The sequence below is a fragment of the Calonectris borealis genome, chromosome 6 (assembly GCF_964195595.1).
Source record: "Calonectris borealis chromosome 6, bCalBor7.hap1.2, whole genome shotgun sequence".
Classification (NCBI taxonomy): Eukaryota; Metazoa; Chordata; class Aves; order Procellariiformes; family Procellariidae; genus Calonectris; species Calonectris borealis.
Window position 1 is genome coordinate 22,010,509 of NC_134317.1, and position 26,675 is coordinate 22,037,183.

General features: G+C 37.8%; 1 protein-coding gene across 1 annotated transcript in view; it reads right to left on the reverse strand.

The window, feature by feature from the left end:
* Positions 1-4,840: 4,840 nt before the first annotated feature.
* STK39 (serine/threonine kinase 39) overlaps positions 4,841-26,675 on the reverse strand; it is a 107,382-nt gene continuing 85,547 nt past the window's right edge. The window contains exons 15-17 of the mRNA XM_075153124.1: positions 25,131-25,199; positions 10,414-10,478; positions 4,841-6,321 (exon numbers count right to left, since the gene is read on the reverse strand). Coding sequence (XP_075009225.1) covers positions 6,247-6,321; positions 10,414-10,478; positions 25,131-25,199 — 209 coding nt within the window. The 3' untranslated portion in view covers positions 4,841-6,246. The remainder of the gene's footprint in view (positions 6,322-10,413; positions 10,479-25,130; positions 25,200-26,675) is intronic.

The window sequence follows — 26,675 nt, forward strand, 5'->3', positions numbered from 1 at the left end:
TGTCGGAGAGAATAGTAACTGTTAGAGACATAAAGAGCTTTCCTGGTAACAGGCTTCAAAAACTCTCCTTGCCCTTTACGTTATGAAACAGCACAGGTACAGGCTCTAACATCAAAGTACATCAGCCTCAGTAGTTTTTTTTTTTGCTTTGCTTCCCCCCCCATACCAGAATGCTTCATAAAACCAATTCCAAGCTTTCAAAAACAGAGATGCAGGCAGAAACACAGACCTCTCCCTTAAAGAGGCTTTCCAATTTAGCACTACACAGTCCATCTTCCAGAAGTTTTGCTACTGGGAGATATAATCTTTTTGCCTATTTATGTGTTTTTAGATGACACGAGTAGCACAGAATCCACCTCCTCAAAACCACTGGACATACTCTGGTTCTTCTGGTTCATTATTTATAATTGCTTGTTGATGACCGCCACACACAATACCTTTATGTGAAGAGACAGCTGTGTTACCAAAATAACCCTAAATTCTTTTACATTTTGAGATTTCATACCTTGATTGTCCTCAAAGGAAACAAAGCTAGATCTATAGGGTCTACAGATGCAGAGTAAACACGACAAAACTAGAGAAGCGTTTTGCTCAAAGTAAGTCTAAAGAACCCCAGCACTTCTGTGCATGAGCAGTACCTTTCCTTAATGAATCTGAATTATTACATGGATGAAAAAGAACCAAATAACCATTTAGTTTCTTTCCATTAATTCTTAAAATTTGTACCTATGGGGAAAAAATAAAGAAGGAGAGGCACGTATTTTCCATCTACTCCAATTCTATTTCTCATAGCTGTTCCTCTACAAAAACGCATCCAGTTGCATAAGTGATTTTCTACACTCTACTGAGACAACAAACAAGCATAGCCTTTCAAATTCACATTTGAAAATTAGATGACAAAATATTCATGTCCTGAGAAGGACAAGATTGCCTCCCTATTCGTTTATGCAGTGAAAATTAAATATTTCTCCTTCTTACCATACACTCTTCCAAGTCCCTGTAATTGCTCATTGATCCACCATTGCCCATATTCTGAACATTATTAGAAGCAGACAACTTCACAACTACTGAGTTTGGTTCAACATCTCAGATTGTGCAAGCATCAATCTAACAATCATAAAGCAGTTATAAAACCACACTTTTATGTGCACTGTAACGTTACTCTTAGTCATTGGGGGAAAATGAATAACTAAAATGTCATAATGCTCAATTAATATGCCTGAATATTTAATCAGTTGGACCACTGTGTAATGAAACACAAGTAGAACAGACTTTGTTGGACTTTTTGTGGTTTGAGTAAATCCAGCTGCTCCATCAGCTCATTAGCAGAGAACATGCACAGGGAACTCAAAGATGTAGGCTCCTGCTGCTTTTTCAACTTCTCATTTTAAAGTAATTAGCATTCTTAGTGCATGCACATGCATGAGTACATTGCAAGAGGGTGGAAAAGCTGCCCACTTGATGCAGTGGAAAAACCCACAGCAATTCACTGAATAAAGTTATATCACAGTTGATCCAGAGGAAAAAAAAAATATACCAACTGCTATTTGTTATCAACAAGGTCTCATATTTTTTTGCTGTTTTGAAAAAACACTAGAGGGGGAGGGCATCCCCTGCTCCCTGCTAAACAAAAAATCAGCTTTTTCAATGCACTCAATTAGCAGTGTTTTATGTCTGTGTCAGATTCATCGTCAGAGCTAACTGATTTCAGGCACAGGCCCATCTCACCATCCAACATCATTATGCACAGGTAGGTGGTGAAAAGGAAAACAAATTTCTGATTAAGAAAAGCATGAGGGGGAGGCACACCATTTACAAGCTGCACACAGCATTCCCTCTCAGAGAAATAACAGTGTTTAAAAACATTCTGAAGGGATGTCCCACAATCAAATATTACAGGACTGCTCTGGAAGCCCCCAAATTGGAGATTTTAAATTAGACCAAGCTGGCTGAAGGGGCACGCATTCACCTTTATCTCAGGAGAGAACATGGGGGAGAGAAAATTCAGCAATGTTTCCTGGCTTATTTCCCTGCTCCCCCTTCCATGTCCATGCACAAAGCAGAAGTCTGCTCTGGGGCAGGGAGGTCTATAGAGGAAATTGTGGTAGCACATAGGATAGTATTTCTAGAAAGCAAAAAAATTTATTACAACTAGCTAGCTGCATTGCAGTTGGAATACAACTCTCTGTATGTATCAGTGGGAATATCTGAGGTCAGCACTTGTCAGAGGAAAGAGACAAGCGCTCCTGTTCTCTTGGCATGAAAAGCATACGTTGCCAGAGCGGGAGGCGGCTTTCCTGGCCCAAAGCCCATGCTGGAGTCCCAGGAGATAAAGGCTGGGAATGTCCCTCCTCTCCCACATGCACAAACCAGTTACTCTCCAGACCTGGTTTTGTGCTGAGCTAAATTCTATGTTTATATTCATCCTTTTTAACACTTTGAAAATAATAAATTACAGAACTGTGCTTCATCGACTGACTTCCATCTCAGCCCACAGCACAGAGCTACTTTCAGCACACTAAAGCAGAGCGCACTGGCAGGGCTGGCTCCGTGGACATTGATGTTCATCAGCCCACAGAGCCTCAAGTGCCCAGCTGCAAGCACTGGCATATAATCATCACTACAGATGATTATATTTTTAGAACCATCTAATTAAGCCCTATTTTCCTGGCCTCAGAGACAGCTGTATGGTAGCTCACCTGTTCCAGTATCACCTTGTTAATTAGAGACCTCTTCCTTCAAACACAGCCAAGTGCTCCAGCCAGCAACAGGCCCAGGGTATTGTCCAGCAACACCTTTCTAACAGGAGCTCCACAACTGCTTTGGGGCAAGTCATGTCATACACGAGAACTGTACCCACCTCCTAAATGCTTTTCACGTAAACATGAAAAAAAATGAATAGTTGCCGGTTTTCTCTTTTCCCTTGTTGTTCAACAGAGGATGTGAATATAGTATTCAGGAAGCAAATTCCTGTTACATTTTGGTGTCTACTTCTACTCTATCATCACTTGCACACTATTTTCTACTGCAACCTTCTGTATATTTTTTACCTTTTTTTCACCTATATATAGCCGCGAGAATAAACTACTTACAAACTTCATTTTAACAGACACAAGTGCTTTAACTACCTTTTCTTTCAGGTCATTGTCCTTCTGAACTCATTTTGCTTGCATTGTATTTGTTCACAATAGCTTAGCAGCAGCAAAAAAAAATTTAAAAAACCAACAGCTGCGATAAATAACACTGCTGCACAAATTTGCTGTCTCACTGAAGCAAGGAAGCTCAGTGAAGCATTGGCATGTTTCTGCATCAGACTGAAAGTGAGCAGCAACTGTTACAGCTTTATATTGGTACAACACTGCTGACTGCTTCAATTAAAGTATTTCATTCTTCTTTATTTAGATACCTCCTGCAGCCCCAACCAGTACAGCAGATGAGCACTTCTGACAGTTGCTGTTCATACCCCAACACCTTTTCCCCAGTCTTCGGGGAGGCGTACAGCGAGTGGAGCATGATTTTCATCCAATTATATATTCCCACTTCTTTTATAGATCTGTGAAAACAATAAGCTTCCCTGAATGTTCATTTCTTTGCCTGAAAAAGAAAGCTAACCAGCTAACTACTTTGCAGGTGGATTAGTCAATACCAGTGCAACATTTGGATAAGCATACATTAACATATGTAACAAAAATAGTCTAACAGCAATGCTCTGAACTTAACTCCTTCAGGTCCTGCTCAGTAGCCACCCCATCACAGTGTTGCAGGTTATCAACTGTTTCACTGGTAGATGCACATTTAAGATACCTTTTAATTTACTCTTAGTCCAACACAAAGGTTGCTAATGAATAATTAGCTGCCAATATGCAGCCTGCCCCCCAGATCAGACACGATGCAGTGCCCTCTGTTCTCACCCAGCACAGCCGAGGCGGAGGCTCCCCAGCTGCAGATCGGCGGGCGCCCAGAGGCACAGCCCTCGCCGCCCTGTCGCTGGTGGCTGCCGCAAGTCCCCTGCCCGGCTCCCGCTCCAGCCGGCCCCGGGGAGCCAGGCACAAAGCGTGCACGAGCTGACCAAGGCAAAGCATGAGCCAAAGTAAGGCAAGAGGTAAATGGCCAATCGTAGGGTGCTGAGGTAAGAGACCGTTGATGTGGAAGAGATACCGAGCAGATTATCAATAACGCCACACTCACACCTGCAAAGACACCCCAAAGCTAAGAAAAGACACACCATTTTTGTCACTGAGGAAAGGCACACTTACCATTTTTGTTCGCCATCTTCAGCTGACTGCAGGCCAGGCCCAGCCCCACCGGAGCACAGAGCCCTTCCACCCTGCCCCTGCCACACTGCCAAAACCCTCCCCCAGGGCGGGGGCTCCCCACACTAATGGGCCCGAGGGCACCAACCTCCAAGGAGGGCCTGAACTGCCCCAACCAGCCTCAGCTGTGGCCACCAGCCCCGCACCTGGGCCAGGGGCAGCAGGTGTCAGCCCGGGCCCTGCCCTGGGCCCTCTCACCCTCTTCCCCACACAAACCAGCATCCCACAGGCATACAGGTCCTGCCCCGAACAACCAAACGATTTCTTGAAGTACAAACACCTTAGGAGTCTTAAAAATGGCTTATGCAAAGCACTGGAAAGCAAGCGGTCAAGAGCAACTCTCTCCCATGAGCGAGAAAGCAGGGTTTTCTCCCCTCCTCCTCCCCAGCGCGAGGAACCAGGTCCCTTGCGCAGGTGCTGCTCATAAACTAAGTAAGGGCAGCAGACATGTTTAACTTCACCCTGCCACACCGCCATCAAAATGCACACAGAGCATGGAAATTCAAAATACAAATGTGTTTGTGCAATACACTTTTATTTTTATTTTATTTTTTTAACCTTTGCAGTCATCTTGGAGTAATCATCATGTAAACAGTAGGATGGGATGGGATTACATTGAGTCGTACGCAAATGGCTCTAGAACACCTCAACGATTATGACAAGGCATTATAAATAACTTCTCGTAATAATATATATTTGCCGTTTTCAGTACATTAAAGAGCTGCCGATTATCTAGGATTAGCTAGGAAGTAGTTTAAATTGTAACCTCCAAGAAACACGTCTCCAAATTTGAAAGTCTCTAAGGTTCGCTAGCTCCATAACATCTATGTCACAGGTTAAGCATAAGACTACTTGGGTCAGAAGTGTTTTCTTTGTAACAGAGTTTTACTTGATCATTGCACAAAGCCCTATTATTTTTACTCCACCTTGGTATTTTGCAGAACTTCAAGTAAAGCTTCAGTTCCATTCTTCAAGTTTTTATCACCTGTATGAAACCGGTTTCTATCATTAAGGATAAGTCGGATCAGAGATGGACACAGTAAGCAGTCTACCTTAACAACAACAATTCGAAGTAGTTCTAGCTCATAGACTCCCCAATAAAGCATAGTCAAAATACTCTAACACCTTTGCTACTGTATATCCCCTCCTTGCTCAGATAACTATATATATTTATATATATTGTACCATATGTATGGTACTTCTAGGAAATGGAGATTATTTATTTAAGCAGCCTCAGGCACATTCTTAAAACATTGGTGTCTGCAAGGCACCTCCCACTCCCTTGACAATCAGTTTGTGGACTGGTTTTTAGACACACAACCAAAGCTTGCTAATGCCTAATTAATTAATTAATTTTTAAAAAACCCTAGAAGTTACCAAATACTTCAAAGATATACCTGAAACTTTTTTAAATAATGGGAGATTAACTGCAAATAGTACATAATCAAGTCAAATCATTTTCTTATTACTAGGATGTGTAATGCATAAATATATGAAAAATAAAATTCACAGTCAGTTTTAAAACTAGAATTCAAGTTTAGCTAATAATTAACTTTTATATTTATGTTAATTTCTAGATAGAACAGAACAGAGGCAGTATTATCAACCACAAGTACAGGTAAAATAGTATCACTCAAAGTTTATGAAAGAAGTAAGCTTGATAGAAAATTCCTTTTGTAACCAATAAATACAGCCACCTGAGTGCATTTCCACAGGCTTTTTACTTAGGGGGAATCCAAATCAACTGCTAAGAGACATTTAGTAGCATTTTGAATGTTAGCAGCAGCGGTGTAGCTGTGGGCTTTGCTTGTTCTGACTTTGTGAATTGCTAGAGAATGAAGCAGAACTCAGTGTGTGGTGCATTAATTTTCCTTTGCATCTAAGCTGGCCTCTTCGCAATCTCACAATTCGGCTTGGGGTCAAGGGACAGACATCAGCTGACACTTAACTGAGCAAACCCAATCAGTTTCACTTCATCGGGAATCTCAGTGCCATCACAGCCAGAGGCCTGCAAGTACAAACAGAAATGTTTAGTATACCATGCTACGAAGGATGATTTGACAGCCAGGCTATAAGTTTTCCCCTTATCGCCTAGTCAGCAAACAGCTTAGTCGAAGGAAAGCTTTAAGACTGCTTGGTGTATCTTCCATCAGTGTCAGTCAACTGCATCCTGAATTTTAGCAAACTCTTTTAATCAATATTAAAAATTATGAAAAAAATACTGGGAAATGAACACTTAAAGACCCAAATTCTTTAACCCAAACTTTCCAGACTGGAGCCAAATTTGCTTTTTCATGTGAGCATGCTGTTTTCACTCATGAAGAGCAAATAACCTACATGTATAGAATCCACCTTTTACCGTTGTGCTGTAGCCACCAAATGCCTCATGAGTCCAGCTATCAAGTCTGTTTGGAATACAATCCACTGAATTTTTAAACAAGAGATTAAAGCAGTCTACGAAGAGTAAATACTAATATTTGCAAAAGGACAGCTCCTTTCTGACAGTACAATCTAGTACTTAAAATTGTACAGTTGAGATTCTTCAGTAAAGTCTGTCACAGTACAAACTGGCACAAGTAATCAGTTCATTTTTCACAAATAACAGTAAGAATATAAAACCACCTTGCTCAGGACCGAACTGTTACTTTAGGTCTGCTTTAAAAAAAATTACACACGCTGTAGGCAAAATATTTTTATATTTTGATTTTTAAATAGAAAACTTGCTTCTGTAGGACAGAAGTGACCTCATTTTAAATGAATTTTTTATGCATTCTTCATCTGTGTGGTAGATAAATCAAAATAATAACACAATTGGATGAACAGTGTGTAATGGTAAATTACTTATGACAGATGCCTTCAGACTCTTTGGCATACCCCCCAAAAAATCGCCAGAACAATTGGTTCACCCTATAAAAATGCTCTTGATCCTTTTATGCATTAGTAGCAGTTGAATCCTTTAGTAGAACTGGTTTGTGTATATGCAATATAAGGAAAAGAGCTCTCAGATTGTGCACACAAGGTGCACCGAGTGACATTATCCATTGAGTTTTCATGACCAAAAATAAACCCACTCATTACTTGTGGAAGCATTACATCAGGCTACTCCTTCAAATTTACTTTGATCAGACACAGAGAACAGAAGTTCTCTCTTCGGAGAGTATTTCACAGGTCTTATTCCACTGAAGCAGCAAGTTAAAGATCTGAGATCATCACCATTGGTTATTACTAAGATATCTCAATGGTTTTTGGATTGGGAATTTACTAAATAAATGGAGTTTGAATTTTGCACTTAAAATATCATGATAAAAAGAGCTAATATTATTAACATCATTCTACACTCTAGCTAGCTATCAATCTCCTCAAAGCGAGGCTAAATAACATATCTAGGTGCATATAGATTTTTAAATGCCTTCCTTATCAATAAATATTGCCTAATATTTAATGCACCTAGAACCTATTAGCTTATATTTTGTGCTTAGCGTAACTACAACTACCATATACGAACTGCAACCTACAAGCAAAGCTCTTAGTATTTGCAAGTCACTGTTTAGTGACTGAATGCATTCATTCCTTAATTGGTTTTTTCCTCCCTTTTTCATCCTAAAAATCCTTACATAAAATGCAAATTATGCTGCGCAATAATTTTGTGTTTCCTTGAGTGTTGCCAAGATCACTTGTGTATTAAAGCAGCCTCCTTCCCAAAGTGTGGACAGCTGGATCCTGCAGGGAAATCATCATTCTGTATTAGCCAAGTCAGCTAAGAGAGGTTTAATACTATGTATGTTCTGCAGAATTACATCATTATAAGATCAAAGATGCACTGTTAAAAAATTATGCAAGAGGGAGATCCAACCTTAAAGGCAGATTCATCCAGACACCTCGCTTTAATAACTTTCTTTACCATTTTGGAAATAATTAAAGATAAAAACAGTTAAGACATAAGTTGCTCTTTTTTCCCCAAAGATGAAAGCGCTTGCTGTTTGAATAGAAATATTATATACCAGCAAAATACCAGCAAAAGCAATGTGCAAGCAGTGAGATACTAGCCAGATTCCTTGTCCACAAATAGTAGTAACTAATCCTAGACTAAAGAGTCCTTTTCAGTTGAATTCTCTGGATGGATATAGGATTAGCTACATTTAGACTTTGAATCCCCATGAAATATTTACCAACAAAATGTGTTTTAATCAAGTTGTATACAAGTGCTCTCAAATTCAGTGAGACCTTGCGAAGAGGTAACGAAGACTCAGTAGGGCATACAAACCAATGACAGAGTTCTAGGCAACAATTCATTTAGCAACTCTATTACACAATATAGAAACAGGTAGAAACGGAACATATATTAAATTAATCCAAGGATAAGAATAAATTAGGATACTTCTTGTGGTTATGTTCTTTTCCCGGGAAGTAGGGAACTAACGCAGGAAATCTAGGTTAAAAATATCAGGAAGAAACTTAGGTTAAAAACTAATCTCAGGAATTGTTCCATCACCAATGGAACTTACCTTGAGAAGGAACAAAGACATTAATTTTGGATTGTCTATTAATTCTGATTATGGTAAGAAGTAGGATTGTAACAGCATTCACTCACTGGAATCTGAAATACCATGTGACGTTGACTGCACCCCAGCAATAAACCCAACTGAATCACAGAAATACCCCAACCTAAATTTTCAAGAGGATTTGTTTTCAAGGTATATAAACATTAACTGGATACCATGGGACACTACATTTTGGAACCTCAAGCCTCTATTTCAAGTGTGTGAACTAGAAACCCAGACTTTTACAGACCCTCTGGAGTATCTATGTATCTAAATGCTCTTGGTAAGATGCCATTGACTATACAATAAAGCTAAGTCAGATGTTTAGACAGCAAGAACACAGATGAGCTGCAAAGAGAAGCATCATCCTTTAAGCTATATTTAGATAGTAAGGTCCACAGAAACAAAACAATTTGAGTTACATGTCCTTATTCCCCCACTCCAAACCCTTCTCAAAAGAAACATGTAAATTATGGTGATTTTACTGGACTGTAGAGGAAAAATGAGTCCAAATGATTTAGTCAGTTAAAACTACTCAAATCTCTATTTAAAAAATGACATGGGAAGAACAATCCTGAATTAATACATTATCATCAACTAGGTCACTTACTCTCTAAAAATGGCTCTCATCTGAAGCAGCTGCTTTTATAAACAAAGCTGTGATTCTGGAGACCTACTTATCTAACAGACATTCAGTCTAGTCTTTCATACGCGGCTGAGTCACTCTCAGCCAGGGGTGCTGAAAGCTAATTGGTAAGAGTTTGGTATTTACATAGCTAATCATTCAATAACTTTAGGTATGTAAATTTTTCAACTTAATTTTAGCAAGAAATGAAAACAAATACAGCACATCAATTCTGAATTAAGTTTTTGCAATGTAAAGTTATTAATATTAAATTAGATCTATCATGATAGCATCAAAATCAACCAAAACTAGGACCCATGGTCCAGAGAAAACAGTGCCAGGCCCAAAACCAGGGTCTGATGTCATACACAGAAGACAGAAAGAGGTGGTGAGGGAGAAACAGTAATAAAATACAGTGGGAGCAAGATCAACTTGCAAGTGTGGATGGTCAATTGAAAGAAGGTTGAAGGGAAGAACTAAGGAGAAACAAGCCGTGGAAAGGGTGACCTGCATGCTAGAAAAATGGTGGCAGGTGTTGGAAAAAATGGGATTGGAACAAAACATCCATTAGCAGAGGACACTTCAGCCAGGGCAGAGCTGAGGGAGTTGGGGTGGAGGGGAGTTAACGTAACTACTACGGTTTTCTCTGCTTTACTTGTTTCTGCAATTCTTCCCAGGGTTTTTTTTCCTGCAGTTTCTCTCCTAAACCTTATACTTCCTCAGAACTCATGTGAATGGACCTGTGTGACTGTACATATCCCTAATGTCCTGTCAAAACAGGCTTTAGGTTTTTTTTCTCTCACACATGGCAATTTCAATCATCTTATCTGTCAACACATTTATTCAGCAAAATAGCTGTCAGTGAGATAAAATCCAGACTCTGTGTGAATACTGTGATATTTAGTTTGTTTCTTCCCTTCATGCTTTTACTTACCAACTTAAAAGTCAATGTTTTCAAGGCCTTTGGATCATCTACTATCTTCTGTAAGTTAGCAGCAACTGTAAAATAAAGTATGTAAAAAATATGATTTATAGAAAATTGCATTCAACATGACATCAAGCCTCATGTTGAACTTTCTACTTAATTCTACGCACATACATGTCTGTAAATTACCACTTGAATAATTTAAATCACTCTCTAGCTGTCATTTGAAAGTCAGAGGGCAGTTGGGCTGCCATAAATCCTACCTCCTTTCTTTTGCAGTCACTGATACTTTTTGACTATGTGAACTGATTCGGGGGAAAAATCTGCCTGAAAACCAAATGAAGAAAAAAATAACTACTAATTTTCAGCTTAGTCTATTCCATAAACAATTAACAATCACACAAATGCAAGTGCAAGGAAAATCATGGTAGAATCACACAGCCAAGGATAAGCTGATGGCTGTCATGATTTATATCATGTTTCTACTACAGGCAGGGCCACCATCAGCACAAGTTTCTAGGAGAAGGCTGAGGTCACTGTCCCCTCTAACTTCTGTTTCTCCTGGCTTTATGTGTGTGCTTCTGTCCCTTTTTTGGGCTGGCATTAGTACCCACACAGACTCTTGGTGATCTGTTACAGCTCACTACCAAAAGAAAAATGAGCAAAAACAAGAGAGTGATACAGAAGGAGCTGATCTTCAAACTATTCTCTCAGTAAGCATGACCGAGATTTGTGATGCAACAGCAATAAACAGTTTAACTAGATCTACAGAGCCCAAGTGTCCAAAGACGGAAGCCGTATGCCATAGCAGAAGTAGCAGGAAGGGAATAATTTACTCCTCGAAAACAGAGGACGAGGCAGGAAAATAATAAAACCTTTTTCTATCAAAACACCAAAGTCACACTTTTAATTGGTCTATTTTTTACAATATTGCTACTATTAATCTTGACCAAAAAATTGGCTGCTTTCAGCTTTGTACGTTTACTAAACTTGCTCCTCAGCTTTGCACAGCCATAGATCCTGAGCTAACTCAGACCGAATCATTGAGAGCCTTTGTTCAAGACTGACTTATGAGCACAGGATGTCATCAACAGGACATCAGCATGAGGTAAAGACTCCACATTGGCAGAGACAAGATTTGTCTTTTTTAGACAAGATTTTAAAAGAGAGATAAGCAGGTATTAAGTAGCAGACATTTCTTAGTACACCAAGTAGGTAAGTACCATAAAGCAGAGAAGCAAGAAAAGAGATGTTCTCCATAAATAATACTTTCCACAGACTTCATAAGGTGGAAGATACACAGCAAACATTTGCATGTTGAATGTCCTACTGCTACAAACTCAGGTTCCTACTTCCTCCATCTTCTAACATCACAATGATAAAATTTTCACTCCTACTGTGCCTGATCATATATGATTCACAGTGTAGTAACAGAAATTGGCCTCACAGGGGGAAGTACTGTGTTTGGCAAGGGAATTTAGAGAAGCAAACAATTAGGCCAATCTACCACTGTTAAATGCAAATTAAATTTTTTGCACTCTCATTTTCTTTATACGACTGAAATGGCACCAAGGGTTGTTTATCTGTAACAAATTTGACCAGGGATGAAAGGGTGTTTGAAACTAAAAACAAGCCTTAAAAGCAAGCATAAGGTACATTTTGTACAGAACAGTTTTTGGAATGAAAAAAATTAACCTTCACAGTTAAATGAACTCAACTACAGGCACTACAATAGAAAGTCTTTCTGGTTTTAAAGCTTCATTATTCATAGTCTTCTTTATTCTAGTCATTACAAACAGTTTTTATTTTAATCACACAATTCACTTTCACAATCAGTAAGTCAATTTTATTGCAATATCTCCTACCTGATAAAATACATGCAAATACAGATAATGCTTTTCATTACAATTAATACTTAGAACCTCATACACAGGCAAAAAGGAGTGTTCAGCCTCATAGCTCCTGAAGTCAGGATAGAATACCTTCAATTTTTTATGTCTTAAAAAAATCTATAAAATAGGATCATGCACTCAAAAGCAGGTCTGGCTTATCCAAATCCTCATAAAACAGGTCTTTTTTTTTTTAAAAAAAAAAAAAAAAAAAGGGAAAGCACAAATTCTCCAGTTCGTGTTAGCTGGTTTCACTGAAATGGAGACACAGTGCTACAAAACCAGATAGGATTGGGTCCTAAATCCAAAGATTTCTAACTTCACCTATTATAAAATGTTACAAAAAGATGAGCTTCAAATGCATGCTCATCTTCAGGAGGGGCAGCCTTTCATTTAATGTTGAGCAGCTGTAGAACAACTAAGACAAGTTGGCTTGGCTATTTCGCCTGAACGCAAAAACTTCCAGCTGCCCTTAGCCAAAGTTACTGGCAAAGTTACTATTCCTGCACTTGCAAACAGCAGCCCATTATCAGCAAGTGTTTTAATGAACTATCATACAGTGGAAAGCAGCACTGAGGACTTCACAAGTATTATCAAAAATCTTAAAAAACCCTAACCTTCCTGCTGATTCTTTACCAGGGAAGAAATTAAAGTTTTCAAAGAAAAAATAGCAAAAGATAAACTAGCAATACATGTAAATAGTTAATTCTAATTAATTTTTTTGGTTAATTAAACACCATACCAGAAAGGAGTGACATTTTAGATGGATATCAGTCTTCAAGAAAACTGCTTTTCAAAGAATAGTGCTCATTAAAAGTCTACAGGGACACAGTTTTATTTGTTCACTTGTCTTTACTTTTAGTATGAACACAAGCCAAAAATTTTTACATATAAATGCTAGAGAAACATCTGAAGCAAGCATATGAAATATGCTTTATTTTTGCTTCTCTGATGGGCCATAACTAGAGTGGGGCATGTTTAATCAAACAGAAGATTAGGAGGATTTAAGGGAGTAATGCCAGATGTTTTCAGGCTATGCTTGAAAATGAGAAAGCAGACCTGCAAAGAGTCCATAATAGTAGAATACAAGTTTACATAAAAAATAGTCACACCTGCAGTTTTCTACAGAGATATCTTTTCAATTTCAATTATACGCATTCAGCATTTTTCAAGTAAAACTAGCGTTTCACCTGTGACTTTTGGTACTCTGTGTTTTATATTTTCTGGTCTTTACAGAATGGCAATAAAAATTATTTTGCCAAAATAACGTCATTAATCCCATTCAGTCAAGTCACCGTGAATGTGAATCCCCCCAAAGGCCTGCTCTTCCTGCAATATCTGAAAGCATAAGTAATTATCATCAACTAAGAATCAAATATGTGTGTGTATTTACCTAGCAAAACCATACAGTCCTGTTGGTATCTCTTTCATTTTTCTAATCCCTTGCTTTTGTTTTGCTAGGTCTTGTCCTTATTTAGACTGCAAGGCCAACAATTAGAGATGACTGTCTGAATTTGAATACCTAAGTCTGCGTTTCAGGAAACTACTTAAAATATGGTTCCTTTTTTTTAGGGATGAGACAATCATTATCCTTTTCACCTTAGTGCAAGCCAAAGATTCTAGGACCTCTATAAGTACATAGCACTGGGGCATGAGTCTCTGCACGTAAACATCTTGAAGATCTGGGCTCAGCTGGTAACTGGAATCTTTTGGGGCCTGATATAGTCAGCTAGGAAAAACAGCAGTAACCTATGAACTGCAGATGTCCCTGGCATCTCTATTTTCATTAACTTCCTTTAGAAACAAAGCTTGCAGCACAGGCAGCAGAAGCCATCCAAGCAGTTCAAAATCCTTCCTGAAAGCCAGCCTGCAGTGCCTTCCAATTATTTCTCCAGAAAGTTTGGGAATCCCATCTTAACTACAGTAAAGACATCCTCAAAATTACAAGTAGAACAACATACTCTAGCGTGGAATACTCATCCTACTTTAAATGCAATTAAATTATGCTATCAGTTGCATTAAATATAACTGACTTACTGCTATTACAAATATACTTCTACAAATTCAGGACTATTACTAAACCTACAGAGTTTGGACCACTAAGTATGCAAAGTCTCCCAAAAGACACCGAGATATTCATGCCAGACTATATACGTTCACAACAGTAAACAATGTTCTCACATACAAGCAGTTGCCGCTATTGTTCAGCCCTATTCAGAATTACTGATCACATCAGGCAAGAAAGAAAACCAATTACTTTTAAGTGGAACTGCTATTAGGCTTTACTGATGAGCATCTCCCCCAGCTACTAAATTTAGGCTCTTTTCGTCACGGAAAATTATTTACTAGGTCAAGATTCACTAACCCTCCTAGTACAGTTCACATACAAAGTTTTAATTTGGCTTAAATACGAAAAATGAGCCTAAAGTTTCTAAATGCAGATGAACCCAACCACATCTGCAAACAACTAGGGAGGAAAATAACCATCCCACTCTCACCACCTCTCCCTCCCCCACGCTCCCAACAACTCTTCTACTGCAAGTCACTGAACAAAGTCCATTTAATACAGTAATGCTCTCCCTCAAGTGAAAAGAAGTTTCACATTAGGAGTTTCTAGAGAGGTAGGAATGGTTCTCTCCACTGATACTTACATTATTTGGAGAAGTAGAGAGCGCTGCAAAATATGTGTCTCTGGATTCTACTTTACTCCTTATCTCTAAGTTAAGTATACTATAGTTCCTATTGACAAAGCCATTTTCCTTTGAAGTACTCTGAAGTCATGCCTTGGATGTTGTACTTCTGAAATTCACAGCAGATTAGTTTGCCTGCAAGTAGCACTAATTGACAATTTCAAATCCTGTGGGGAATTCACTGTTTCTACAAGGCCTGGATATACTAGACTCAACTTTATTTTACAGTGCTTTCTCAAGATGTTATAGCCATGCTCCTATAAAAGTCAGAAGAAGAAACATGAACAAGATAACTGCAGGAAAAAATTAAGTGGTGATGGAAAAACCTTTGCCAGCAGTAACCTCAAGTAAATAGAATATACTTCAAATCATGCCTTGGAGCAAAAGCCCTCTTCAAACGTTAGCAGCAGTTAGCACAACAGGCTTTTTGTTGTTTACAACAATAAATGAGGTGCCGTTCTGCTTTCTTCAGAAGGCTTCTGAAGGACATATAATCAACCTATGTACCACAAATCATTCCAGGTTCTTTTGCAGGTTTTGCTCAGTGACAAATGGTTGTGCCACTCTGACAAAATAAGTGTCTGCACTTGCAGAACACGCAATAGGATAAAAGGTCAAACCCAGCATATAAATATACGCAACACAGGCTGCTAATTGCAGATGTAATAAATAAAAAACCCCCACATAACTACAGTCCTCTAGCATGCATATTTACGTAGAATATACCACGAATCACTCTTTGCTATATTACAATTTTGGCCAACCACATAAGTTATAATTTTTAAATAAGTGATCAATATAAGCTGAGGTAACAGAACCAAAAAGGCCATCTTCAAGATCACAAATAAATATAAGAGGATAACCATATTTTGGGCGGTCTCAAATAGCTGTTTTGGTCCTGTAATGTGACAGGGCTCTGCCTGTTTATTTAAAATTCTTAACACAGTATGAAACCTAACCCTAATGGCTTCTGAATAGGGAAAACTTTTGGAAAAGTTAAAATTAATGAGACAGTAAATAAAGCTACATGAAGCACAGTAGAACTATTTCCAGTACAATGCCGACCCAGCCAACTGAGCCAGAGCCATCTGGCATAAACACAGACACAAGCAGAATCTAAAGCTTGAGATGATATTTCTGGGGTGTTCTCAAAAGAATAATGATTCATCTGCTTTTCCATTTTGAAAAGAGTGGATGGAGAACCTCTGACAGTATGCTTAGGTTCAACAGTTGGCAAAGCTATTGCATATTGTAATCCTGAAATTCAGGTAAGAGGAAAGGGAAAACATTATTCAGGCACAAAATTACTGTCACAAAAAAAAGCTGAAAAATTATAAGCTCTGAGAAAATGAAAAATATCTTTAATAAGTGAAAAGTGAAGTAATTTTTATGTAGTCCAAAACTCAGTCTATAAGAAATAGCCACTTTCAACTGCTCCCTACTTCATCAACGGTATTGCTGTTAGAGAGGCCAAACTCAAAGCTCCACAGATTTATTGGCTTTCCCGCTGATTGTTTCAAGTATTACCTCTCCCCCAACTGTAGGCAGTTATTTTGCCATTTTCATCTGACACATGGAGTTCTACATAATTAACTGCCTTGGGAGTCTGCTGATTTGAGGATTAATGCTGTATTCTCCTGTATGGGTCTTAGGAAGAAGGATGCCTGAGTGACAGGGAGTATTTTTCAATTGAATTATCACTCCTGAAAATTCAGCTGCTGGTAGGGCTTTCCTCCAAAGGGCTGAATTTATTATGCACGCTCTTGAGGCGGTTTCACATACTGCAAGAGGTTCATTGCAATATATACATTCATTTATATGTCATACTACACAGTATGAAGACCACTTCATGCATTTGCAATTTCATAACAAAATCAGAACTAAGTTTTAAAACCTAGCTAGGACTGGATTATAGCATATTATGCAAACAATCAAAGCAATCAACCTTTAGAGCTTTTGGTAACAATTCCTCCAGATCTCCGACTTTCTTATTATTATCTAATATTATTCTAATAGCTCACGAACTGTCTACATGAAAGATTAAAAGGCTTTTCAAAGCAAGGTCAAAAAGGTCTTTTAAGTGCAGCGCGATTCCATTAGTTCACCCATCAGGATGCTAGTCATAAAATCCTTTTTGTTCGTGTTGCTCGAGAACAGTAGCAAGGGAAATATTAAAGCATTTTGGGATCTGTGACAGCTAACTAACAAGTGTTTATTGCTAGAAGACTGCAAGGAGCTAGACATGATTCTTATAAGAAAGAAATAAAAGAAAATCTAAAGATCAACAGCAAGCCTGGTTTCTCTTCTGAAGAAGCTATTGGACACTGATAAGGCAAGAAACATTAAAAACATTTACAAATATATTATTTATGAAGAGGCTGTCATTAGGAATTTATCAAAGGGAGATGAAGGCTCACAAATTTGTCTGAATTCTCAAAGCACATTGCTACATCAGTAGATACAGATAAAAACAGAGGAAACTATCTCCAATTCAACATTTGATAGTTTAATATCCAACAGCTTGATTTGCAGCCTCACAATCAGAAAACACAGCTTAAAGAGGACAGCTACAGGACAACAGAAGGCCAAAGCAGTTCTCCCTTGAAAGGAACACTGGGACACTGAAAAAGGTCTCCTACAGCATCCTTATGAACAGGACTACAATTTCACAGTGCAATTCCCATAGCTTAAAGTAATTATTAAAACCATTTGAACCCTGTGGTTCATATGGATTCTGAGCGCCAATATTGTAAACATGGTAAATCCAGGAATGTATGCTCTTTCATGCGTGTATAAAGTACCAGGCATGAGGAAGAACTGTACCAAATAAAACCATCCTCAACTCCCGAAGAATGGCCCAACACACAGCAATAGTAAAGAAAGGAGGCAAGCAATACTTCAAACTATGCACAGAACACTCACAGGTGGAGGTTGTGCTACTCCTAGTTAGTACCAAAATCCGTGCTCATTTAACTTAGGTATTAATTCATTTATTCTGTCAGACAACCAAGGTTTAGGTTAGTTAACGTCTTTTTAGACATTTTTAAGGATGTTAACTAGTAGTTTGGCATCAGGGTATCTTGTTCCAAAAAGGGAGGGGGGGGGGACTGGGACCAAAGCTTTAACAACTAACCAATTATGCTATGTTATTCAAGAGTGGAACAGACAAAGACATGGAAAAGACAATATTTCTGATTGACCTCTACAGACAAATAAAGACTTTAAATATTTATCCTTGCTCAAACTGAAGAAATAAAAGAGTTTATGGAATAATAGTAGGCCTCAAATGACTTCACATTAAGATCCATTAACACGGGGTATTAATACCCAGGGGTCACAGACAAAAATTGGAAAACCGAGGACTGATAAAGTAATACACAAGATTTCATTTTTCTTTAGGTAGCCGACGGAAAAACTCCCACCCCACAGACACAGTATATTTTATGAAACAGGAGCACTGTATCAAAATGAAAAATGAAATAAGCTAGTGCTAGAAATCTACCTAAACTCCCGAATTCTCAATTGTTTAGTAGGGATATCTGAACCCAAGGTAATGTTTTACATTCTACAGTCTGTGAGCAAAAAAAAAAAAAAAAAAAAAAGAAAAAAGAAAAAAAGACTGGACTTGTGATAATTGTTTTTATTGATTAAATTAAAATATTAATATAACTGGCAAATTGTACCTTTTCCCAGAAACTTATGAAAAAATAGAAGGTTGATGTTTCAGATTGATTTTTTTTTCCCCCTAGAGTGTGTGAAGAACACTTAGGCAAACCACCACACATTTAAAACAAAGTGTTATAAAAAGGTAAGTAGAATATATGTGGATACTTAAATGCTTATTTATTTCAGACATTGATTCTGCATGTGTCTAATGGGGTAGATTATCCAGGAAGATGAGGGAGGAGTATATACAGATTTCACATTTTCCCCTTCATTTTGAGGAAAGCATTTTGATGATCCTGAGCGTTCCAAACCTCAGTCTAGTCTCAAATGAACATTTAAAATAAAAATTTAGACTTGCTGCCTAACATTGCTAGTAGGGATATTTAACAAGCCTGAGATATTACAGTAAATTGTGGTCATAAATTCTCTATACAAAAGAATGAGTCAGAGTACAAGGTTGAAAAAATCGTTTGCCAATGACTGAATGTAGAAAGCAAGTGCTAGCTTTCAGACAAAAGTTTTGACAACAGTTTGATAGTCATCAAGATATTGAAGACGGGTCTAACAAATACCTTCATCATGCTGGACTAGAGTTGAAATGTAGGTCTATGCAGAAATAAGGCAGGTCACACTCTGCTATGCATATTATTACTTGGTAATCTCCTCTCCCCATCAGATCTTCACAACTCCTCCTGTCCCGAGTTCTGCTATGAATTATACATATTGTTCTGACGAAACTATTAAGAAGATGAAATAGCAGCCAGGCTACTTCAATATCTTATATCTGAAACTTGAAACAAGGAAAATATATTTAGAAAAGACTCCCTGATGTGCAGGAGTTAGGTTCTGATACAGACTACCGCTACTTTGAAGAACCTCAATAAATCCTTATTTTGACAGACTAAGCACTTGCAGAGAAGTGAATGCCAAGGAAACAAATAACAGCAACTAAATTACTATTGAAAAGAGCAACATTACTTACATTGCTGTCTTTGCAATTTCTGATTCAAATTCACAGTTGTCTTTTTTTCTTTTAACTAGAAAGGAAAGGCTTCAAAACTACAATTCAGACCTGTGAGGGCAGGGAACACACTTCAGGCCTAACAGTTTATCACCTACTGTACTGAGCAGAACCCAAACTAATCCCACTAATAAACAGATGGATTTATTCCTCGTTTACACAGTGAAGTAGGAACTGGTGGACTGCATGCTGAAAAAAGGAATTTTCTTTGTAGGCAACTGCCAATTCCACCTTTTTTTTTTCCTTAAAGTAACTAAAAATTATTATTTACTTGACCATGGCTATAAGACAAGCATATTTACCATGATACATGAATACACATATATGTGTGGAGAATAATTTGTACACTTGGAGAATTTCTTACATCACGTATTTATACATTACAGCAGTGGTGATTACTCCCCTAACACAATATTGTTTTTTTTACCTTGAACCTCTCAGTTTCCACCACACTGAAAATTCAGCAAGGTGAGAACCTGCATGAAACCAGCCAGTTTCACACAATATACTTTCTCAAGTGCAACTTTTATGTACAACACATATAGCTAAAATAACTTTGAAGGCGCAATTAGATGCAAAGCTTGATTACCTGTGGGTGTACCTCAAGCTTCCAGAACTCCCAGCAGTCTAGTCATTATGAGTCACCCTTCAATGCATTAGCTCCAAATAAGCCAGATGTGTTGAAATATTTAAGTCCTTAGGTTAAACGCTGGGGATTTTAGAGATATTCTCCTGTCTGTAATGCATGTGCATATCTTGCTAAAGAGGGAGTTATGTGCACAGGTTGAAGGTACAAGAGTCTCTACAAATTGCCTTAAAATACACTCAGGTTTTCATTAAATCTGTAAGTTTCCTTTCTGGATAATACATTAAAAAGTAAACACAAAGTATTTAGTCTATCATTTGAAATTAATTGTTAGGGTCTATAAAGGCATTTTCTCATGAAAATAGAAAGTTCATGGGAACATTGAGCTTTGGAACATATAAAAATGTGATACACTTACCTAAAAATTCAGTTATTTCACTCAGTTTGAACCACAAGAATAAACAGACACAAGAAAAAACAAAACTTCTAACAAATTCCCTCAAAGATTACAAAAATCAGTGCACCTCAAAACATTACTGATATTAAATGACAAACCTGTGCTGCCTTCAAATGGTAGTGCTATCCAAGTCACCTACCCATAGCAACGTTACTGCTCTTTGGGAACATAAATTAATGCAATATGTTTTCTACTCGTGCAGCACTTATCCCATTTTCTGATTACAGAAAGAAAGCCAGAATTAGTTGAACAAAAGGTATCACTTCATTCAGTTTCAAAGATGATTAATCTAACAACACAGCAAAGTAAACTAGGTATAAGCAAACGCAGAGCAAAACCAAGGAAAGCAAAAGAATATTCACTCTGTAACTCTGTGGCTTTTCTATGATTTGGATTATCAGCGCCACTATGAGTTAAGATGTTGTTACAGACAGTACTCTAACAAACTGGGCTTCTGCTTTTTCATCTTTCCATTTTAGTATGAAAGTACCTTCAGCATCAGCAGACATGATACTGTAAGACAGTCAGCCATTTCAATTTCAAATGCTTTAATACTGCAATTAATTGGGAACCATACATATTACTTACTATTTAACATCCGTTGAAATAATGTCATTCTGGATTCGGTCAGACACATGTTCTCTGCACTCATGGCCAAATAATGCATGCACAGCCGTGATTTTTTTTTTTTATTTTAGATGCTAATTTAAGTCCTGTCTACTTACCACAGTGAGCACCAAATAAAAAGGCTATTCCGCCCCTTCCCCACCCCCCCCTCCCCCCCCCCCCAAAAAAAAAAAATCTAACAACTCCAAAACCCTTAGTCAAACTATTATGGCATCTATTGTATTCATGCTTCTAAGAAAATAGTCAAGATGTTAATGAAAAAGCTTGCTACTTTCAAAATATGTTCTATTGGGTTTTCAGCTGGTTCTTCTAAACACATTAGGCACTTCAGCAGGAAGCTTTTGTTTTGACTGACTAAAAGCTGTTCCTCTGATTACTCAGTGGATACTCCAGCACCAAAGACAGATATCCATTTACCAGTAGTTAACGTCTGGTGTATTTAAAAGTGAAGGTGCATCTTCGATAATGCTCAAGGTATTCACAGATACTTTTTGACAAAAATACCTAAAATAAAGGTACATTAATATAGTGAAGGGCCTAAGGCTTCGCTGAAATTATACACACTTTGTATACACCAGTGAAGTTGGATTGCAACTATGTGATTTTCAACAGAACTGACTGTTGATATGATTTGAGTTTCCTTTATAGTATCAAAAATATAATAAAGCATTACTAGATGAATGTTTACTAGCTAATATACATATATTGCATATACACACGGAGACATAATTCATCTCAAAATGTATTTTAAAAATATTCCAGATCTTTCATATGATTTAACATAGCTATTCCGGTACTGCAAACTCTAGTTTGCTTTAAAACAAAATTCTCTGCACTGATTCCATTGATCTAGGGACCTCCTGTGTAACATCGCTACTGTCAATAAGAACAGAAACCAGTCAATCGTAGCCAGAACTGAACATGCAAGACGGGATTTTTGCTCCTCTGCAGAACAAGTAGCTGAACTTATTGCTTATCAGAATGGAAATCTTCCTGCAAAGCCTGTGTTAAGTGAAGCAAATCCAGCAAGACTCAAAAGGTGAAGCATGTTGATGCTTAGCAGCAAATTCTATAGAACTTACACATCAGCTGGTCCCTACTAACAGCTTCAGCTCACGTATGCCATGGCCATACTTGCCACAACAGTATTTGCTAACTCCTACTCAATTGTCCTTTCAGAAAATCAGCTGTTACACCAACAAATTGTTGAGTTCAACATAAGCACAGGTATTTTCACCTTTCCTTTTTCTCCCAGCCTCTACATGTTCCAACCTCCATTAAAAGAAACTACAGGAACAACTTTTACGAGACTATCTCGGAACTTCGTTTTCATTCATGTTATAGAGGCTGAATTTCTGCATGCTTCAGCTGAAAAGTGAAAGGTAATTTATCAGCTGCTTTCAATCTGGAAGCTAATGGAATCAGTTCTTCTGGTGAAGAAGGTTAACCAAGCTCTTCTGTACTATTCCCCTCTTCCTATATAGGAAGATTTTAAACCTTTTAATTTCGAGTGTGAGCAAGGTGGCAAAATCATTTTACACAGAAAATTAGTTTTGTAAGCAGATTTACATTTTCAGCACCATCTGCTCTCTTATATGACCTATTGCTTTAAACTACGGGACTGAAATATTTCTTAGGACTCCACTGCTACAGTGAAATTCTGAAATTTGCAATAATCTGCTTGCATGCAAGTTGTTTTATTCCATGCCCATACAACATTTAGCCAGTTTTCCCAAAGCAAATCACAAACATATTCTAACATAAGTCCAACTTTTTTTTTTTTAATTAAAAGTAAAATCACATTTAGCAGAACTTGTCTTTCAGTAAAACTTAAAATCTAAAGTCATTTTCTAGGAAGATAACTATGTCCAAATGTATTTGAAAACTTAAACAACTTCATGGGTGAAGCAGACACAAGTGAAAATTATAGTACAAAGTCATGCAAGAATTTGTGCCTGTGGAACTTAAAGTAAGTTACAACAGAAAAATGAACATATAAAAATGAAATTAAATTTAAGTTGAATGCTTTCATTATATACAAGAAATCTGATTTCCTTAGGTTTTTTTTAATACCACAATAAAAAGATAAACAGGAAAGAACAGGAAGGACCATCATCATGGTGCTAAAAATCAAAGTCTGATGACATTCAAAGCAAGAATTAAGCAAGGAAATAAACTTCTATTATTAACTAGACAGTGTCTCTAACCAAGCCTGCTAGGGAAAACCTTACTTATTTAAATATTCGCGCTTCTTCAAGACCAAAGTCCCATCACTAAAGCCATGAGGGACATTTATCTTCATTTGCCTTTCCCCCATCAGTCTCCCTGAAAGATGATAACATCCCATTCATGGTGCCATTTCCATGGAAGTACTGGCACTTTGCATTGGAAGAGAACTTTGCAGCAAAGGGAAAAGGGAAGAGCGAAGAAGGGAAAAGGGGTCTCACTGGGTCCCAGCAGGGCTTGCACTGCAGCATTGCCAGCCGTGACTGACTTCTGTGCAACACAGAGTGCCAGCTGACTGCCTAGGCAGGTGGGATAGCCAACGTATACAATTCTTCCCCTAGCCAGAAAAAAAAAATTTATTTATTATTTCTAAGTGAAGTAAGGTATCTTGTGGCAACAAAAATTCTAACAAAAACATCAGCAGCAGTATGGTAGTGACATTTTCATACTGGATGTTTAAAAGGCAACAAAGGACAAGCTACCCCTCTCTCCTGAACCCTTACAATAACAGTGCAGTAGAAGTGACTTTAAGAGAAGAGTGCCTGCTAGCCTGTACTATCTGCGAACCTCTCCTAAATACTTTTTCTTTAGAAATTAAAAGCATAGGTAGGGCTTTTGTTTCTTAGACCAGCTCGAATCAACCTGTATTCTGAACATACAAAAGCAAAAAGTATTGGCTTCTCTCTGAAACACTTTAGCTACTCTACAAATGCACTAAGAACGTATTTAGATAATCTTCCAGGCAAGTCACATGAACTTAAGGATTTGTAAAACACTCTCCATATCATGGAGGATATGGAGTTTGGTAATGATATCTGAACCAATTGATATGAACTACTTTGACTGCAACACAAAGATTGATTTGCTAGTATTCCTCGATTCAGTTCTCACACATTTAGCATCTACTAGCCCCCCTCTGATTTTGGTAACTATATACCTACTGGTCTTGAGCAACCAGAAGAAGAGAAGGAACTGCAGGGAAATAAGCACTTCCAAATTAATCATCTTTGCCAGACACTGAATTTCATTAAAAAAAAAAAATTAAAAAATTACTGAAGCACAGAATAGAAAAAGAGAGAAATACCTTTCCTCTCAGCAGCCAGAAAATTTCTGATTATCTTTTTTTTACCATAGAAATAATATCTCTAGGTGCAATTTCCATAGATCCTGAACTCTGGCTTCTTTCTACTTCCATGAACCCCGGCAGAATACTTACTAACTTCAGAGCTGCCAAAGCACATTTTGCAAAATCCTACCAAAAAATCATGTTATTGTTAAACAAAAAAAATGAAGTTAGTACAAAAATGATCAATCATTGAATTGTAAATAATCCTGCAGGAGTTCTATACTACATCATCCTCTCAAACCACTAAGGAGTTCTGACTTCCAAAAGCAATCTTTGGACTGGTATCAAAATTGGCTTGTTGATTGAACTATGCATACATGAAAGCAAAATTAGGACAAAAAGGATTTTGTGAAAACCAGCATTAGAGAAAACATTTTTCACATCCATTTAACACAAACTTGTCACAAGAGCGTAATTGCAAAGAAAAATGTAATTTACCTATAACTACATCATGGCCATCAACCAGGCCTGCAGAGAACAGCTCCTGAGAAACGCCGTCTGCTGTGTCTGTCCAAAAGGTGAAATGAATAAGTATGAGAGCCCACAAAAAACCAACAAAAGCTATCAGTCATCCAATGCAATTTAATAGAAATATATTTTAGTTCCAAAATACCCATGGAGGCAGGCTTGAATTCAAAATTATCTTTAATTAGGAGGAAAAAAGATAATTATCTTATCAGCCTCTGCACAGCAAATCGCATGAGGTAATGATTTGATTCATTGCAAACCCCCCTGGCCACTAGCATTTCTCCTCTATTATCTAACTACGTACTCCTACACAGTTTACAAGTTCAGCATCTTCACAACCAAGAAAATAAACTATGTTTTGCTGTTGTTTTCACTGTTTTCTTTATCCCCTCCATTGTTCTGCATATCAAGATGGAGACATGCTATATAGGCTTTCTTTTTGTCACCAGTGGGTCAAAGGAGTTACATGAACAGTCATGATTTTGAGCTTTAGGCTTAAAATAGCTTTTAAATACTGTGACCCAGGAAATTCAGAGCTTTCGATCGATTTTGCATGAATTGCTGTACCCGAGTGGGTTAATTCCTAAGTCCCTGTGACTAGTACTTGCTCCTGGATAAAGACTTTAGAAGGCTTAGAGGTAAGTAGGAGGAAACAGCAGGACAAGCCTAAATTCCAGCTAAGTCTCAACTGTAATATGGCCTCAACACCAAATATCGACATGGAGAGCATGCTTTGAGGCAGTTACACAGTTGCATCATTTCCTCAAGAAACACACAGCGGTGAAAAACGATATAGCTGAGCTAGCTGCAATTTCTGGAGAGCTCTGAAGATGAGAATCATAGCTGCCTTCTGGCTACCTCAGTGACTACTAGGAACAGCCCTGGTGTACTTTACTATGCCACATCCTCTATTTTTTGACCAAGTAAGAATTCTCGAATGACTTAAATACTCTCTAAGCAGTTACATAAGCAATTCTTTTGTCAAGTGACTAAACCAGGATGCTCTGTGCCCAATTAAGTAAGAGATCTCTCTCGTTATTACCCATTGCAAAAATCAATGAGAAATGCAGGTAGACAACAGGGAGTATATCCATGCACAGAACTACTGCACATGAAAGATACTATGATTTACAGGAAGACACACACCTCTTCTAATCTGGATTCATTTTAGGTGGAAGCTCTTTGAAGGCTAATCTAAATATAGCGAATACCGACTTCTGAGGAACATGAAATGTGTTCACAGTTCAAAGGGTTCCTATGTAACAAGGATGATACCTTCTCACTCAACATACCAGCTTCTGTGCATTTTATGCCAGTAATACTTCATTTTCTTCAAACAAAAGTAAGTTCTTACAACTCTTAGCATTGGAAAGCCAATACAGTTCAACAAGCATGCAGTAGAGTTTAAAGTTTCAATGCCAGAATTTCTTTCTGGTGATGATACCAAAGTTAGAGATGCAACTCAACTTTCAGTTGAAGACAGCATTTGAAAAATGGTGTGCACTTCATACTTGT